This window comes from Chiloscyllium plagiosum, chromosome 7 (genome assembly GCF_004010195.1).
Source record: "Chiloscyllium plagiosum isolate BGI_BamShark_2017 chromosome 7, ASM401019v2, whole genome shotgun sequence".
NCBI lineage: Eukaryota > Metazoa > Chordata > Chondrichthyes > Orectolobiformes > Hemiscylliidae > Chiloscyllium > Chiloscyllium plagiosum.
In genome coordinates, this window is record NC_057716.1 from 19437396 (window position 1) to 19455896 (window position 18501).

Sequence of the window (18501 nt, forward strand, 5' to 3'; positions counted from 1 at the left end):
TCTTCATCCAGAGAGTGGTGGCTGTGTGGAATGCTCTGCCCCAGAGGGCAGTCGAGGCCCAGTCTCTGGATTCATTTAAGAAAGAGTTGGATAGAGCTCTCAAGGATAGTGGAATCAAGGGTTATGGAGATAAGGCAGGAACAGGATACTGATTGAGGATGATCCGCCATGATCATATTGAATGGTGGTACAGGCTCAAAGGGCAGAATGGCCTGCTCCTGCACCTATTGTCTATTCTCCCCACCTCAATCCCATTAGGTTACTATCCCCACAGCTAACCCTGCTGTCTTACCTCCATCACCAAATCAGCCCAATTTCCTACAGCAAGCTCTACAAAACAACTTTGTAGGATTATGATCAATTGCAACTTGACCTGCAGTATTGTTGTGGATTTAAGATAGACATTTATTTATACTGCACCTGTCAACACCTCAGACCGTTCCAAATAACTTTACAGTCCGTGAAATACTCTTGAAGTGTAGTGACTGCTGAAATTGTAGAAAACACAGGGCAGTTCGCAAACAGCATAACACACAAAAAGCCAGGTGATAAAAGCCGGATAATCTGTTTCAGTGATGTTGGTCTTAAGGGGCTGATATTGACCAGGAAGAACTCCCTGGGTTTTTGTAATAGGCCACACAATCTTTTACATCCACATGAGTGTGCAGATAGGATCTTGGTTTGATGTCTCAACTGAAAGACAGATTTCTGGCAGTCCCTCGTTTGGACTAAAGGGTTAGGTCTTTCAGAGAGAGCTGTGGGATAGTAACATAATGGGACTGTGGTGGGGAAGAGGTGGACTTCAAAGGTGGCATTGAGGAACTCAAGAAAAACTGGAGCCTATAAAAATTGGGGACAAATTATTGTACTGATTGGAGTCTGCCATAATTTTGAGAATTCTATTTGAGGGAAGGTGGTGTTGCTAGCTAGACCAGCTCTTACTGTCCATCCCTTTTTGTCCTGGATAAAGTGGTGGTGAGCCATCTTCTTGAACCATTGCAGTCAATGTAGTGCAGATACATCCACAAACCTAGCACAAGGTATCCTCACATCATAGCTCCACCATGTGCATTTCACACAAAAATAACAGAGATTGAATTACTCTGCCATATCACTTCATAGGATGGATGCTAATTCTGTAGCTCGCCCTAGAAATCGGAATTGAATTACTGAATGTTAAATTCAAATCAGAAAGCAGAATAAAGTCTGCAATATAAACAGGGCCTTGGACACAGTACAAAAAAAAACTTAACCAACAGTACCAACCCAGGCTCAGTGGGGAGCATCACACCTGAATGAGAAATCTGTGGGTTGGCAGGATAACAAAACAACAGGAGCTGTAGGCCATTCAACCCCTCTGCCATTGAATAAGATCACGGCTGGTCTGATTATAGCCTCAAATTCACATTCCTCCCTGCTGTTCCTAGCCTACAACTCCCTTGACAATAACACAACAATTAAGCCACGCTTTGTAGTCTCAATCACATAACTAAGCTAACACTGCCAATGCAGCTCTGAAGGGGCTGCAAGAATTCTATTTTTCAGATGAGGGGCCTGATCTACTCTCTCAAGCGGATGGAAAAGATTGTGTGACAGTATTACAAAGAGCCATGGAATTCTGCCTGGTATCCTGGCTGATAATGCCCTTAAGGTCAAACAGATGACCCAGTTTTTATCACACTGCTTGGTGGGACCTTGCTGTGTGCAAACTGTTTGGCGCTTTCTCCAATTTCAGCAGAGACTACGCTTCAAGAGTATTTCACAGACTGTAAAGTTATTTGGGATGGTCTGAGGTGTTGAAAGGTGCAATATAAATAAATATCTATCTTTAACAGATACATTCTCCACCTGATAAAACACTTTCCACAGCTTCTGTTTGTTGGGGTCTGCAACCACATGCAAACACACCCCAAAACTGCACTACACCATATTCCCCAAACACCATCAGAATGCCACCTTGCACTGTGCTGTCCCTCTCAAATGAATGAAGAATTTGAAGTAACACATACTTTAAGCTTTAAAATAAACCTTAAGAAACCCCCCCAGCACCACACACACACAAATCTGTACTTTGCTCTCATACTTTACCTCGAACACACATTACACAGGGAGCGGTAGGAGGAGTTGGGCATGGAGACAACCGCAGAGTTGTAGCACAACATGAGGAAACTCAGCACTTCAAACCTGCAGGAGACACACAGTATAAAACTTTACACATCTGTATCAACTGCACAATGTGAGAAATACATTTATCTCATAAGTATATATGACACTACTGCATCAATAATGGATTCAATTCCATTCAGCCTGTATGAATCTCTCCATGGGCCTCTGATATTAGTTAAGCAAAGACTGGCAATGGATAATACCCCTCCAAAGGGTAAGGAGAGCTTAAAGACCTACTAATTTCAGGTAATCAGCCACAGTCCAGTCAGAACAATGGTTGTACAGCCTGAGGGGCACTGCTCTGCAAACAGGGTCAGGTGAGAGTCTGGGAGGGGACCTTCATGAACTCTCACAGTATGGGAAATGACTAGTCATTGGCATCATTGTGAGCTAGTCAGCACTGGCCCTCACCCCTTCCACCTGGTGAAATCCTCACTTCCATCTCAGAAGGAGAAAATACAATCTATTTTAGGAGGCTTTAATTACAGGGTTGACCAAGACTCTGATGTCTGGAGGATATTCAATGTGAAAACAGGAAACTGCAGGCCAGGTAGCTTAACATCTGCCAAAGGGAAATTGCTGGAATCTGATATTAAGGATTTATAGCAGGAACTTAGAAAACTTCAGTACAATCAGGCAGAGTCAACATAGCTATTTGAAAGGGCAATGATGCTTGGCCAATTTATTAGAGATCTTTGAGGAAGTAGCAAGCAACGTGTATAAAGCAGTACCTTTAGATGTGGTGTCCAAAAGGCATTTGACATGGTGCAGAGAACAACATATGGCCATGGTTAGAGAACCGGCTGGATAACAGGAAGCAGACAGGAGGCATAAATGGGACGTTTTGGTTGTCTAAGAGTGATGAGAGAAGTGCCAGAGGGATCAGCACTGGGGACAGAACTATTTACAACTTATATTAATGATTTGAATGAAGGGACCAAATGTATGGTTGCTAAATTTGCTGATGACACAAAGATAGATCGGAAAGCAAGCTGTGAAGATCACATAGGAATGTGAAAGGAATATGGTAGGTTAAGCAAAAGATTACCAGGTTGAATTTAATGGTGGGAACATGTGAATGTATCCACTTTGGCAGGAAGAATAGAAAAGCAATATATTTAAATTAAGAGAGATTGCACAACATGAGATGGAGGTTATCTGGATATCTTGGTGCATGAATAATTAGAGATTAAGACAAATGGATTTTTTTTGTTTATTTGAAAGGGGAATGGTATATAAAGCGGGAAAATGGGGTTGAAAAACCTATCGTCCATGATCGAATGCCGGAACAGACCCAATGGGGTGTTTGGCCCATGGTCTTTAAAAGTATGGTCCTGTGGTCTTATAAAAGTAGGAAAGTTTTGCAACAGCGTTTAAATGGCATTGGTAGGATCACATCTAGGGAGTTTTGTGTATAGTTTTAATCGCCTCATTTAAGAAAAGAGATAATTACATTAGAAGTAGTGTAGAAAAGGTTCATTCAATAGGAGTGTTAGAAAATTAGGGCCTCTATTGATTGGAGTTTAGAAGGATGAGTCGTGATCTTATTATAGAGATCTTGAGGGCACTTGAGGGGGTGAATGCTGCAAGGACACTTCCCTTTGTGGGAGAGACTTGAACTCAGGAACACAGTTTAAAAACATGGGACCTCCCATTTAGGACAGAGATGAGGAAGATCTTTTACTCTCAGAGGGTCACGCGTGTGTGGAATTTTCAAACTCAAACTGGGGGATGCAGTGTTGTTAAGATGTTGTTAAAATCTTAAATATTGTTAAGATTTTTAGATTCTTGATTAACAAGGACCTCAAAGAGCAGTAATGTGGAGTTGAGAGGTCACAGTCAGATCAGTTAGTCTTACTAGGTTGGAGGGGCCAAATGGACTATATTTCTACTTACTTGTATATGCATTTAGATCATTAGAAAAACCAGTGGAAATGATTACTTCCAACTAACTTGGTGTGGCCAGATTAAGAACAAGAATTGCCACAGTGCATCCACTGACCCTACACTCTGGGATTTGGACAACACCAGTCCTGATAGCCATTGTCTGGTATGTGAACTGAAAACAGGATGCTAGGGGCTCAGGAGCCCAGTGGGCCTGTTTGGCCATTTTTCTGATCAGAAGCCCACATTTTATATTTTCTTCATAACAGAATGGGAATTGAACAGAGGCACCGGATGGACTGGCCGTGGAATCAAAAATCTTATAAGAGTGTAGAACATAACCCTAGATCAGCTTGGAGGAAAGTGGGAGGGATCAGTCTGAGATTACGGAGTTGAGGCGGGGAGGGAGAGGAGTCAGCAGAAGGGACAAGAGCGGAAGACCTAGTTTCAGCTGCTTCACCTACCTGTTCTGAGCTGTGAAGTTCTCCCGCTGAGGGTGAAGGTCGCTGTACACCACCCGGATTAGATCGTGCTGGCTCAGTGCGCCTTCTGTCAGGGCCATGGAACCAATACTCGACGGCTGCATCAACAGAAAGCAAGAAACTTCCACAAATTTGGCTGAGGTCTGTGTCCTGATCATTACTACACCAATAACCTGGACAGCGCGAGTATAAATCCTACCGAGGCATTTGGATTCGGTTTTTGAAAAAAAGAACACTAGAAATAAGCTGGTCCCAATGATACTGATCACTAGACTAAGTGTTTCTTCTCCTAATCCAACTCACTGATTAATGGCCTTCAGCGAAGTAAACCTTACCTGGTTTGGTTGACACGTTACTCTGGATCCACAGTAACATGTCCAAGTGTTAACTGCCTTCTGGAAAGGCCAAGCGAGCCACTTCAATAAATGAACGTTTTCAGGGCAACTAGGGATGAACGATAAATTCTGGCCACACGAATGACGCTCATATCCCAAGATATGAAAATAAAATCTTCCCAGTGTCCTATTCATTTTCCAACACCTCAGGTTCCTCCTCTTTGAAGACTCACACAGAGCTATCAACAGTAGCTAACCTCAACTGATGGAGGCCGTTACAGACTGTATGTATACAAGGCTATGGGCCAAGTGCTGGAAAATGGGATTAGAAAAGATAGATATTTAATGACCAGTGCAAACATGATGGGCCGAAGGACCTCCTTCCACACTATTAAGAACTCGGTGAGTTTAAATCCAATTCTGCTCTCACACAGCAATTTTATTCCGAGTCAGAGGGTCATGGGTTGAAGCCACATTCCATAGAAACTAGAGTCCATAGTCAAGGCCAACATTTCAGGTGCATTACTCACAGGGTGGGCTGCACTGTGCCTTTTGGTTATGGCGTCAACTGAGTCCATCTATTCTCTCAGATGGACTAAAAACAAAACCCAAGGCACTAGTTGAAGAGGAGCAAGGGGGGGGGGTGGGGTTCTACCTGGTACCCTGGCCAACTTCCATCATTCAACCAACTGCAGAAAACAGATGAAGCTGTGTATGCAGTGGGCAAACAGGGATGCCAGTTACAACTCAATAATTACACATCAAAAATAATCTGGTTGTATGGCTGCAAAGTATTGTTTAACATGTACAGTAAATGCTTTTATTTTTATGAACAGTATTCTAAAGGAGGTAACACCTAAGTCAATCACAGAGTGCAGTGACTGAGCGACCCACTGAGGTGTGACCCCTTCACCATCTGACTGTTTAAGAGAAAGCCCAGCCTTCAGTCAGGGGAGCTGTAACCAATGGTTGAGAGGGTTAGGAGGGACAAAATTTATTTGGTCAGTCGGCTCACAAATGTACTCATAGATAAATGATGGCGGTGGACACTGAGGCTGAACAGGGAAAAGGATCGGAATTTGAGAGGTGGTAGATGAGACTCAGAGTTGAGAAATGCAAAATATTTCCAGACCCCGCAGTGCTCAAATCCAGCAGGATGGCAGAGGCAGGTGGGGGAAAGGAAAAATCATTTGTTAGAAAAGCTAAGTGCCAGGATAAATTTGGCGACAATAAGTGAAAGCCTCAGCAAGAAGTTGTGGAGGGGGTGGAGTGACCTTCCACAAAAATCACTGGGCTCCCTTCAAACAACAGGCATGATGCAGGCTCTCTGCCATATTCCAAGGTGCCCCTGACGCGTGACATCCTGGCTAAATAGCTGATGCGTTCAACCAGCCACTATGTTTCACAGTCAGCACCATAAACAATCACAAGCTTGTAAGATGCTACTGAAGGCTGGAATGATCATCAGGCAGAGACAATAAGGAATGGGATGGCCCCCGGACTCAAATGAAATAACCACCAGCGAAAACAAACGAGGCTGAGGTACAGAGGCCACTCACTGTCAGAAAAAGTACAAGACTGAGCGACCACCTTGAACTGCTCCTCACCAACACAGCAGTGAAAAATAAAGGCACATTTCCATAGCACATTCCACTGTCCTCTGTACCCCCAAAAATGCCTTCTAGGCAACAATATACTTCTGAAGTTTAGATCCCAATGCTATGCAGGAAACACAGTGGCCAATTTGCGCATAGAAAGACCCCCCAAAGTTCCTGAAGATAGTGAGCAGACCATCCGTTTCTAGTGACATGGGTGAAGGGGTGAACATTGGGCCAGGACAGTAGGCAAAACTCCCCTGCTCTTCCAGGTAGCGCCATTGGATTTTCTACATCCAGCTGGGAGGGCAGGCAGGGTCCCGATTTAACATCTCATCTCCCAGGCCTCTGCTTGAACGGTTCATATTCCTACAGAGTACCACACTACGAGCATCAGCCTAGATTGTGTGTTCAAGTCTCTCTCGAGTGGGGTGGAACCCACAGTCTCCACATTAGTACTGACCTCCAAATTGGAGATTGAAACTTTATTGCTGGAACAGCACAGCAGGTCAGGCAGCATCCAGGGAACAGGAGATTCGACGTTTCGGGCACAGGCTATAAACAACCATTTACTAATCTCACACAGCATTATTTCTAGGGATACCCCCAAGGCCAGCTGTGTAACACAAACATCTTGTTGGCACGTGCCTGTTATTAGGGGGGAAAACCTTATTCTAATCTCAATAATCTTATCAAATGGTACACGTTCCACAGCTCTAGTTTGCTGCTGCCTGGTCACAGGACAGTTGTAATCTTAGAGGTATTCAACCACAAGTTATTGACAAAGTTTTCAAGATATTTATGGAACTGCAAGGCTAGCTGGAGAGAAACAATTTCCACCGGTTTGGACGACTAGAGGACAGGTTCTAAAATTAAATTAAAACCACAGGAAGGAAATTAACAAACACTTTGAATAGGTAAAAGTTCCAAACTTTCCTTTTGTCATTCACAGACTTGTGTGCCATTGGCCTTAATTGTCCGTCCCTAATTTGCTTTGATATGGGGTTGGTCAGGCACCATCTTGAATGCTGCCGTCCAATATTGCTTCTGCAAACACAACTGACGCTGCAACAATTGTTAGTTTTAATTGAGACGGATAGATGTCAACAAAAACATGAAAGGCTATGGGGAAAATGCAAACAAATGCAGCTCACTCAGAGAACAACTTCAATAGCGTAGCAGACTCAAGAGGCTAACTGACTTGCTATTCTTCCTCTATTTAGGATGAATTCCTAAGAACCTTCTCCCCACCCCACCCTTTCCACAGCAGCTCTCCAGATAGTGAGTATCTGCAGAATGCCCAACACAGGACCAGACCTTTCTTGAAACCCCAGTTGTGCTGACAGGCCCACATTAGTGGATGGGGTTAGATGCTCTTCCAGAATTTGTTTCTCCCTGTAGCTCAGGGTTTGCAGAGATTCCAAAAGTTGCACACACTGTACTAGCCAGGAACAAATTGGGATTTGGTGATCATCACTGCTAAAAAAAACAGAATGGCCTTTCATTTGAAGTCACTCACTGATTTTAAAGGGTGAAGCTGTTGCAATAATATCACAATCCCAGTTTACAGATACCTCTGAGGATCATAGGAAGAACTGAATGACATCTGCAGGCAAAGGAACTCACCTCATGATAAACTGATGGCTTGGAGAGTGATGGGATTGTGAACGACAACACTCTGTTGTTTCCATCTCTATCGACTATCTCCTGTGAGGAAAGTACAACAAATGCATATTATTTGCTCCCATTTCAACAAAAACAATTTTGTTTAACAACTTCGTCATTTTTTCTCATTACTTAAACAAGAGAGTTTGCGTTGATATTGAACTGACTGCAGCAAATCAACAAACCTCAGAAACCTGTCTGACAGTGCCATTAATCACGCATTAATCTTGAGATGATCACAATCTGCCACAATAGTGTGAAACCACTGAAAGCAACTGGAGAGTAGCCAGCCACTCAAACCCAGCCTAACTCAACCTCAAACTTCAGACACCCAGAATCACCCCATCCTGACTTACAATTTTACCAACCATTCCTTCACAGTTGCTGGAATTCTCCCTGACAACACTGTGGCTATACCTACACCACATGGTAAAATAATCTGTTTTTAAATATAATTACACTTTTTTTTGAGGCAGGCCCCAACTAAGACAGAAACCGAAACAAAAAGAATCGTTAAGGGAAACATAGGTTAACATAGAAAGGAAACTGAAACTTGCAGTTTTTAAGGAAATAGAAACAAACTAATTTTGGAAACCAAACATTTTGGGGTAAAATGACCCTGGTTAGATACGAAAGGACACAGATCAATCCAAGCTGGGATACTGCAATTGATCAGTCCAGTGAGGCAGAATTGGGAAGACTTAATAAGTCAAAATCTTTACCCACAGGCTCCAAACAGGTTTCTGCAGCTTCTAACAGTTTGAGATAACATTAGTGAATCTATTTCATCCAGACCACTTTTAGCACATTCTGCATGCGTGTGCCATTTGCGGTGAAGCCTGTACCCACGGAACTCGGGTTGGTTGCTTATTGCTGTGGGCTAGGGATCAGACTCTCTTCGGAGAGTTTGAAGGATTTTGTGACAATAAGATCAGCAAAATGTGAGCAGACTGCAAAGCCAAAAACACAAGGTATGTCTTAGTTGTACCTGCCATCTAATGGGCAATATATAATGCATATTCAACAGCAATGTGCTTGTCAGTAGGATTAGTTAGGCAATGAGACACATTGGGTAGGCATATGGTGTCATTTTCAGTTTGACAAAATGTAACAAGTGGAGTGCCACAGGGATCAGTGTTGGAGAGTTAACCATTTACAATCTGTATCAAAGACCATATTGCAAGTTGATGCCACAAGGATAGATGAGAAAGTCAGTTATGAGGCAGATATAACGAACCAGCAAAGGGATATAGGGAGTTAGATGAGTGGGCATTGTTTGGCAGATGGAATATAATGGGAGAAAATTGTCCATTTTGACAAGAAGAATAGAAACTTATTATTTAAATGGAGAGAGATTAAATGGAGGAGACCAGAACTCTCCTGCAAAGTGAACCACAAAATGGGATTACAGAAGAGCAGCAACATATTGGAAAGTGGAAAGTTGTTGTTTGTTACAAGGTAAACAGAAGATAAAAGTTGGAAAGTTTATTACAGATTAAAGGTCATTGATTAAATTACATCTACAGTACCATGTACAATATTGATCACCTTATATAAGGAAGGGCATAATTGAATTAAGCAGCTCCCAGAATTTTCACTCAACTCATTCCTCGGTTGAAGGGATTATTTCATGAGGAAAGGTTAAGTAGATTGAGCCTATATCCCTTTGGAGTTTACAAGAATGAGAATTGAAACATAAGATCCTGCAACGACTTGTCAGTGTAGATCCTGAAAGGATGTTTCCTGTTGAGGGAGAGACTAGAACTACAGGACACCATGTAATATGAAGGGTTTCCCAGTTAAAACAGAGATGAGAATATCTATCTTTTAGTGGATTGAGAATCTGTGGAACTCTCTTCCCTAGAGAGTGGAGAAGGCTCGATCATCGAATATTTTTAAGGCAGAATCATACAGCACAGAACAGACCCTTCTGTCCAAATAGCCCATGTTGACCATAAACCCAAACTGAACTCGTCCCACCTGCCTGCACTTGGCCCATATCCCTCCATACATTTCTTATTCATGTACTTATCCAAATGTCTTTTAAATATTATGACCTGCGTCCATTGCTTCCTCTGAAAATTTCAGTCCATGCATGAACCACACTGTGTGAAAAAAAGTGCCCCTTGTAAATCTTTCTCCTCACCTTAAGAACATGCCCCCTAGTCTTGAAACCCCCGACCCTGGGGAAAAGACACCTACCATTCACCTTATCTATAGCCTTCACAAATTTATAAATGTCTGTAAAGGGGGTGAAAGGATTCTGAAAGTAGGCAGAAGAGTGAAGTTGAGGTGGCAATCAGATCATGATTTTATCAAATAGTGGAGATTTTGAGTTGAATGACCTCATCCTACTCCTAATTGTTACATTCATATGATAATTCATATTTAACTTATGCTAATTCTGTATTTTGTGTAAAGGTTAGATAGAACTTAGTGTTTGTTTTGTTGAGATTTTTTGAATTGTGGAATTTTGTGGCTTCATTCTTTTAGTAAATTTTGTATTTCTTCCATTTTAAAATTCTGGGATCATAAAATTGTGGATTGCAGCAGTTCAAGAAAATATCTGACCAACTCCTCCTTGACAGCAATTAAGATCTTGGCTTAAATACAAAGAACAAAGAAAAGGTGACTCTTATTTTTATTCTGCAGATTAAGGACAGCTGCAATTTGCCAATATTGTAAATATTTGTATAATAAATAGCTTAAAATTGCACATTTAAAAAAATATATACATTCTATTTGAATGTCAATCTATAATTATCTTATGAATTATGATTATAATGAGAAACAAAATACTGGAGACACTCAAAAGGTCTGGCTGCATCTGTGGAGAGAGAAACGGAGTCAATGGTTTGAATCCAATATGACCTCCTGGAATGAGCAGGAATATGGTGGTTTTTATGCTGTTGACAGAAGGGGAGGAGGATAAAGTGGAATATACGATAAGGGTGTCCTTATCCCCTAAAGTCAAGGGGAGTGCCAAAAGTGGAAAAGGAGGGATAGTGATATCAAATAGGTGTAAACCAAGATGTGAAAAGGAGAAAGGATCCAGTCTATTTTACTGTATTATCACAATGCTTCCCTTACTGCAATGATGATTGCTCAATAAACCAACTGTCTAATTAAAGGAGGGACAATAAATGCCAGCCTTGTTTCTGATGCTCACATTCAGTGCGTGAATAAAAATAAGACCTGATCCTTGTTGCAAGTATCCAAACCCTGTCCACCCCAAACTGGAACATGTACATTGAAGAATGGTGGTCAATGTAAAGAGAATAACATGGGGTAAAGGAGAAATAGGAAAAGATGAATAAAAAGTAGAGTGATAGCGATAAAACATTGAGAGAGAAAGAGGGTGAGCGATAGGAAGATTGGGAATGTAACATCATGTCAAAGCTTTACTAAAGGAGTGACTGACTGATGGCTGACATGATACTGAGTATATCTGACCCAGTAATGGACAGTACAGGGCATCTAACTTTGAGAGAGAAGAATTATTTTCCCAGAGGGGAAGACTTAATTAGGAGAGAAAGTGAGGACTGCAGATGCTTGAAATTAGAGCTAGTTGGGCTGAAGGGTCTGTGTTCATGGTCACCTGAGAATCTGTGAATACCAGTACTCCCCATTCAGTGAGTGACTGACTGATGGCTGACATGATACTGAGTATATCTGACCCAGTAATGGACAGTACAGGGCATCTAACTTTGAGAGAGAAAGTTGGACAGTTTGTGTTCATGGTCACCTGAGAATCTGTGAATACCAGTACTCCCCAGTGAGTAACATAAGCAGAAATGCTCATTCTGTGACCTGGAAGCTGAAACTTCAGATTTTAAATCATGGAAATAAAGGTCTCACATTAATCCTGAGACAAGCACCAGTTGTGGAATTGTGCCAGTCTGATGGTGTGGGCTTATGAGACAGAATGGCGCTTTGAATCCACATGGCACCTAATCCAACTGTCAGGTGTCTGCACAAGAATGCCACGCTAACACAATTGCATCAGGATATCTAGGAGTCTATACAGACAGCACTGATGTAGGATTGATGCCAATTATTTTTTCTTTCTCAAATGGTTTTCTAATATGCTTTCAATACGTTAGCAATAGCCTTGAGAAGCATTCACTGTTCTAATAGCTCTCTGAGAATAGTTCTTCTAATTTTCCATATTCATCATATTGGATGTTGGTCATTGATCAGTAGTAGGAAGTCAATATTGTAGTTTGCTCTCTAGAGACTTGAGCACATAATCGAAGCTGCACTGAGTGTCAGCCTCGAGACAGTGGAATGAACTAATAAACCAAGGTTTTGCCTGCCTTCAGGCAGACCATAAAAGGTTTCATGGTCACCATGCAAAGAAGAGCAAGAGTTCTCCCTGGAATCGTAGTCAATATTTATCAACCAACCAATATCACTAATACAGAACAACTGGGTATTTTCAGCAGTGTTGTTTCATGGATCTTGCTGTGCATAAGCTGTGTCCCATTTCCTACAGGGAATTGCATTGTGGTGATGGTGGTGGTGGTGGGATCCGTGATGAGGTTGAAAGGCACAATATGAATGCAGACTCCTTACTGCAGATGAAGCAAAGGCTTACTGGAATGAGGAATGACCACTTAGGATTGCAGCTGGTGGGTGGGGGTGGGATATTGTGGAACTACATACAGCAGCCCTTGCTGAAATCAGTGAGGAGACAGTTACATGAAAACAGGCTGATCTTTAGAAATGGAGTCAGAAATACTTGCTCTTGTGTTACCTCCCTGTACATGCCGTGAACAGGGCTGGGTGCTGTGGACATTCTAAAAATGATGCAGTTCAGAGCAGCTTTTCTGATCAAAAGATTGATACCCATGCTGGCTTCCCAGGTTTATAACTCTGGCTCTCAACCTGCGAACACAGAGCCCTGAAATCTCTGGCAGGACAGTTAGTCACGGGGCAGTGTAATCCCCAGCAACCAATGGCCTTGAGTTGTTTCTCAAGCTGCTTAACGACTCAGACATTTAAATCATTTTAAACCTGAACTTTGAACCTAATTGCACTCAAGTGAACAACAGCCTTCCAGTAAAGTACTGGCCTCACGTGTCGTTCATTATCTGTGGCACATCCTCTCTCCACTTCCTTCGAACACTAGCTTTAACAATGTATTTATAGCAATCTTTTGTAACCCTAAACAAGTGAACATGACCAAATCACAGGGTAGCGGGCAAGGAGCAAAGAGTCAAGTCCTATTCATTAACCCAGAGTATAACTGGGGTCTCAATAATGCAGTTGCTCAAGCTCTCAGAACAAGATGGGGTGGATGCGAAATAGAGGGGCAACAGGAAGCAGCAAACAGATGGTGAATCAATTTGTTTCTATTGTAACAGACTGTGAATACATTTGTTTCTGTACTGTATCAGACAGTGAGTCACTTGTTTCTGTACTGGTTCACAGCCTGTTACACTGTTACAGTAAAGGCTAAATTGTATCAATTTATTTCTGTACTATATCAGACAGTGAATCATTTGTGTGTATCGTAACAGGCTGTGAATTAATATATTTCTGTATTATAACAGGCTAGGAATACATTTGTTTCTATAGTGTAACAGACAGTGAATCGATATGTTTCTGCATTGTAACAGGTTGTAAATTTGTTTCTGTACTGAAACAGACAGCAAACCATTTACTTCTGTAACAGGCTGTAAATCAACTTGCTTCTGTACTGTAACAGAGTGAATTAATTTCTGTACTGAAAATGAATTAAGTTTATTCTACTATAACTGACTGCGAATTGGAAGATGGCTTGTAACATTATAAAAGCAGGAGTGTCTGAGATCTGTATAAGAATATGCACCTCCACTTATCTGGTGATGTTTAACACAAGGTATGGCCTACCCAGTTCGTAACTGATGATGTTGTGCCTGAGATGGAGAGCTGTAGGTGTAATGAAGTTACAGGAATTGTATCATACACTGCCAGTATACCATTCACATTGGAGCTACAGGACACACTGAGGTTACCACAAAGGTCCTACTTTCTCAACCTACCCTCTCGCCCGAGGTCTGGTGACCCTCAGGTTAAACTCACTACAGTCTACTCTATTCACAGTGAAGCGACAGGATTTAATTGTACATTGAATATGTCCTGCTCAAACCAGTCATTTAAGTGTTGAAGTGAGAGGGTTTTGTTTGCTTTGTGTGCAGGAACAAGCAGGGAGGTGACAACTGTCTCTAAGCTGATCCCACGAAGGACAGAGATGAACTCAAGCGGAGAAGCAAGGAATCTGCATCCTATAAATCTCTCTCACTAACCAAACATGGTGAAGCCTCAGAAATAAGAATTGTTCACTCAAGTCTGGAACTTGTCATTGCTGAGCCTTTCCCCTCTGGCAGGATCAATATTGTTTGTAGCTGTACCACTCACACCTGCTGTGGTGTTGCTGACACTGAATCAGAGCTCCTGACAAAATGGTAAGACAGTGGCAACTGACCCCACATCAAACCCCAATCAGCAGCAATTGACAACTCTGTCTTGTTACAGGCTGGCCTGAATAGGCAGTGACTGTTCATTCAGTGCACCTGCCAACGCGGTGACATTCTATTCATATTTAATGATATTAATTATTTAAGTGCCAGCAGTTCTCTATATTTTGTTTACAAATATTCAGGTATCATATGTTGTTTTGGACACAAGTTTTCCAGCAGTGCTTGTGTGAATTGTGGCAATCTGCATTAAAGGTTATTAAAGGTGATACATGTTATACGTGTTCTAGGCCAACAATTAGCAGACCTGGCTGCACCTACAATGACACGCACCACCACCTGCACATTATCCTCTGAGGGACTTACAATCCTGACTTGGAATGATATTATCTCTCCTTTTGTGTTGCTACATCAAAAATCCCTCCCTAACAGCAATGTAGGTGTAAGTGCAACATATGGACTGCAGTGGATCAGGAAGGCAGCTCAAGGACAATCAGGGATGAATAATAAATGCTGGCCTAGCCAGTGACTCTTACATTCTGTGAATGAATGAAAGAAACTGATGAAAATTGACAAACAGCAAATAAAGCCACACTGATCATTAATGTTCTCACTAAAGCCCATCCCTCTGGCGCATGGAGACAGACAAATGAACACACAGCTTACCAGATTGTAGATCCCCAGAAGCAGAGCTTCAATGCAGCCATTGCTCTGTCTCTCTCTGCTTGCCGTGATGCACAGATATCCCCAGATCAATTCAGGCAGAAACTGCAGCGTGAATCTCTTCAACCTGACCTCTGAGCTTCGATACAACTCAAACAGCTGGTGACAGACAGGCTCCAGTAACTGTAGGGAGAGTTATGCAGATGATGTATAAACAGAAAATGTCACAACTGCTTCACAGCAACAATGCACCAAGTAGGAGATGTGACAATGTGCCAGGATTGCCATCATTGCATGGAGTTTACGCTATGAAACTACACTGAAGATCCCTCTACATCTTGGCACACGACGCAAGTAGGACAACTAAGTTCATCAAACACCCCGTGTGTTGGGCATCTGTTCTTGATTCTCTTTTCAGGGACTAGTTTGCAGCTAGCAAGGCTGGCATTTGTTATCCCATACCTTGAAATCAGAGGCTTTTTAGTCCATAGCAGAAAAGCAGTTCAGAGTCAACTGCGCTCCACAAGTCACGTGCAGGTCAGAGTGGGTAAGGACGGCAAATTTCCTTTCTAAAGGGCATTAATGAACCAAGGGGGTTTTTGCAACAATCAATGATAATTGCCCTGGTCACCATTATTGATAGTTAGCTTGAGATTCCAAAGTTATAAAATGAATTAAAGTTCTGGTGGGATTTATACCAATGTGCCCAAAGCCTCTGGGTTACTAGTCCAGTGATATAGCCACTACACCATTCTTTTCCGCCTCAAAAAGTAAAGTAGCTTATAAATTCCCATGCAAACAACTAAGCTTCAAAATATTGGTCACATCCGATTCTTCTGCATAGTCTGCCCAACAAGGTGTGCTGGAACTATACTTAACAAGCTCATTAAGATAAAACCTACACCAAATACAACCTGAAAAATCAGAAAATGATAGTCAGTACAAGTAGGCTAACTCCAAGAAGCTACAATGTGCAGGTCATGACTTCATCAGCCAAGATTTCTGCAGTACAGTTAATGAGGGTGAGGATCCAGACCTTCAGTATCCATTACAGGCTGAGAGATTCACCTCCCTGAACTAACAGGACAACACTAGCTGCAGACATTCTACCTCATTGTTAGGATCCTGGATGACCTTGTAGAGAGCCGGCACAATATCGGTCTTCTGCTGAAGGGTTGCTGCATAAGAGGATATCTGAGATTCAGGCAATGTCTGTAAGGCAGCAAGGGAAAAGGGAGGGGTTATCAAACCTGCCAATATCCTATGGTCAAAAAATAGTGAAAGCACACAACACATATTGCAAAGCTTGGCAGACTCCAGTTGAGAGAACAGCATGTAATCAGTTATGTGCAGTGAGAGTAGTTATGGGTGTGGGTGCTGTGGAGTGTGTGTGGATGTGTAAGCGTGAGAGTGTGCTGGCACATGCACTTGCATGTGCATTTGTGTACAAGTATCCACTTTAGTCTGCCTGTGGATGTCCGAACACATGTGTATCTGGAAAACCAAGCATGGGCAGAGGTGCACATGTGCATACATGCATGTTTGTATATTTGCATGTGCACTGACAGATGTGCTTTTGTTTGAGTGGACATGTAGATTAATGTGGACTGTGTGGTATGTGCATGTGTGTGGGTACATGTGCTCCTTCAGGTGCCTGCATGCAGACCAGTACGCGAGTAGATTTGCACATGCATATACAGACGTGCACATCTATGTGGGCCTGCATCTGCATGTGGAATTGTAAATGTAGGCAGGGTCACAGACAAGTATATGCATTATGCATTGTGTACAGCTGCAGCATATGCAGATGTACACATGTACCTGCAGAAATGTGCACATGCATGTGTATGCACAGATAGGTTTATGAATGCGAGTGGATCTGTGTGACATTGTATGTGAAGTACACGTTGAGATAGGTATGGATACGCAACTGTGAACAGCGTAACTGAATAAACATTTCCAATATACCAGACAGCATTCCCAGCACAACTTGGAAAAACTGCAAATAGTCTTGGCCTATCGCAATTATAGCAGTGTTACCTTGAACTGGGAGAGCCAATCCTCCACCACCTCTATGTCAGAATTTAGCATTTTCTTACTGTTCTCTCTTATTCACCTGAGAAAAAAAATTTCAATTTTACAACTTTCAGAAGCATCATGTTACACATATCACAACCTTAAAAAGTACATGGATGAGCATTGAAATGTTATAACATTCAAGGCTATGGGCCTGGTGCTATAAGGTGGGATTAGTGGAAGTAGGTTGGCGCACACTTGATGGGTTGAAGGGCCTCTTTCTGTACTGTATGACACTATAACATGAGACAGTAGCGAGAGGCGTATCCAGGCTTGCTGAGGTCATTTAAGTGGCATAGCAAATACTGTCAATGGGTACAGAATGTTGCAAAGAGACATTCAGTCAGTGGGCAAACAGTGACAGATGCAGTTTGACTTGGGGATGCAAGTGAAAATACGAAGACTAGGCAGATCAAAAAAAAAAGTGGTTTGATCAGCAAACCTTATTTTGGAGATGATTGAGGCATCGATTGTAGGGAGTCATGCCAGGCTGCAACCTGCAGAAGCATGAGCAGGAGCTGCAGAGTGTCCAGGAGTGAGTGGAAGAGGTCGAGCAGTGGACCGCGACATCAGAGACTGCAATCGAGTCCTCGGTGGGACAGAGCCAGACCCTGGAGAAGCAAATATGGGCCTTAGTAGAACAGGTCGACGACCTCGAAAACTGAGGTCGAAGAAAAATCATCCAGGTGGTCGGGCTGCTGGAGCGAGAGGAAGGCGAACAGCCAACCAGTTTTTTTTTTCCAAAGAATGGCTGCTGCGATTCCTGGGCTGGGAGGCCGAGACAGGTTGGGTGCGGATTGAGAGAGCTCACTGGGTGGCAGTGCACAGGCCCAGTTCGGACCAGTGTCCCCGCCCAGTCCTAGTGCAATTCCAGTACTACAGGGACAAGAAAAAGGTACTGGAAGCCTCCAGATCACTGGGAAAGGATCCACAGATTTACAAAGGATCAAAGATTATGTATTTTCAGGACTTTTCTGCGACCGTGATCCGCAAGAGGAAGTCCTTTGATGAGGTGAAGAGGAGACTGAGGGATCTGGAGATTTCATATTCCATTAGGTACCCAGCAGTGCTCCGCTTTACTCACAAAGGGTCTGCGCATGTATTTGACTCCTCAGACAAAGCAAAGAACTTTCCGGACACTTTGAAATAGACCAGGTGGTCCAAGAACATGGAC

At 42.5% G+C, this 18501-nt stretch overlaps 1 protein-coding gene across 6 annotated transcripts in view; it reads right to left on the bottom strand.

Annotated features, from left to right (window-relative positions):
- LOC122551380 (protein FAM126B-like) overlaps nucleotides 1-18501 on the bottom strand; it is a 46461-nt gene that overhangs the window by 12784 nt on the left and 15176 nt on the right. For all 6 annotated transcript variants that reach the window (XM_043693176.1, XM_043693173.1, XM_043693174.1 and 3 more), the window contains 6 exons: nucleotides 17292-17367; nucleotides 16362-16463; nucleotides 15255-15434; nucleotides 8089-8169; nucleotides 4515-4630; nucleotides 2089-2184 (listed from right to left, as the gene is read on the bottom strand). In XM_043693176.1, coding sequence (XP_043549111.1) covers nucleotides 2089-2184; nucleotides 4515-4630; nucleotides 8089-8169; nucleotides 15255-15434; nucleotides 16362-16463; nucleotides 17292-17342 — 626 coding nt within the window. In that variant the 5' untranslated portion in view covers nucleotides 17343-17367. The remainder of the gene's footprint in view (nucleotides 1-2088; nucleotides 2185-4514; nucleotides 4631-8088; nucleotides 8170-15254; nucleotides 15435-16361; nucleotides 16464-17291; nucleotides 17368-18501) is intronic.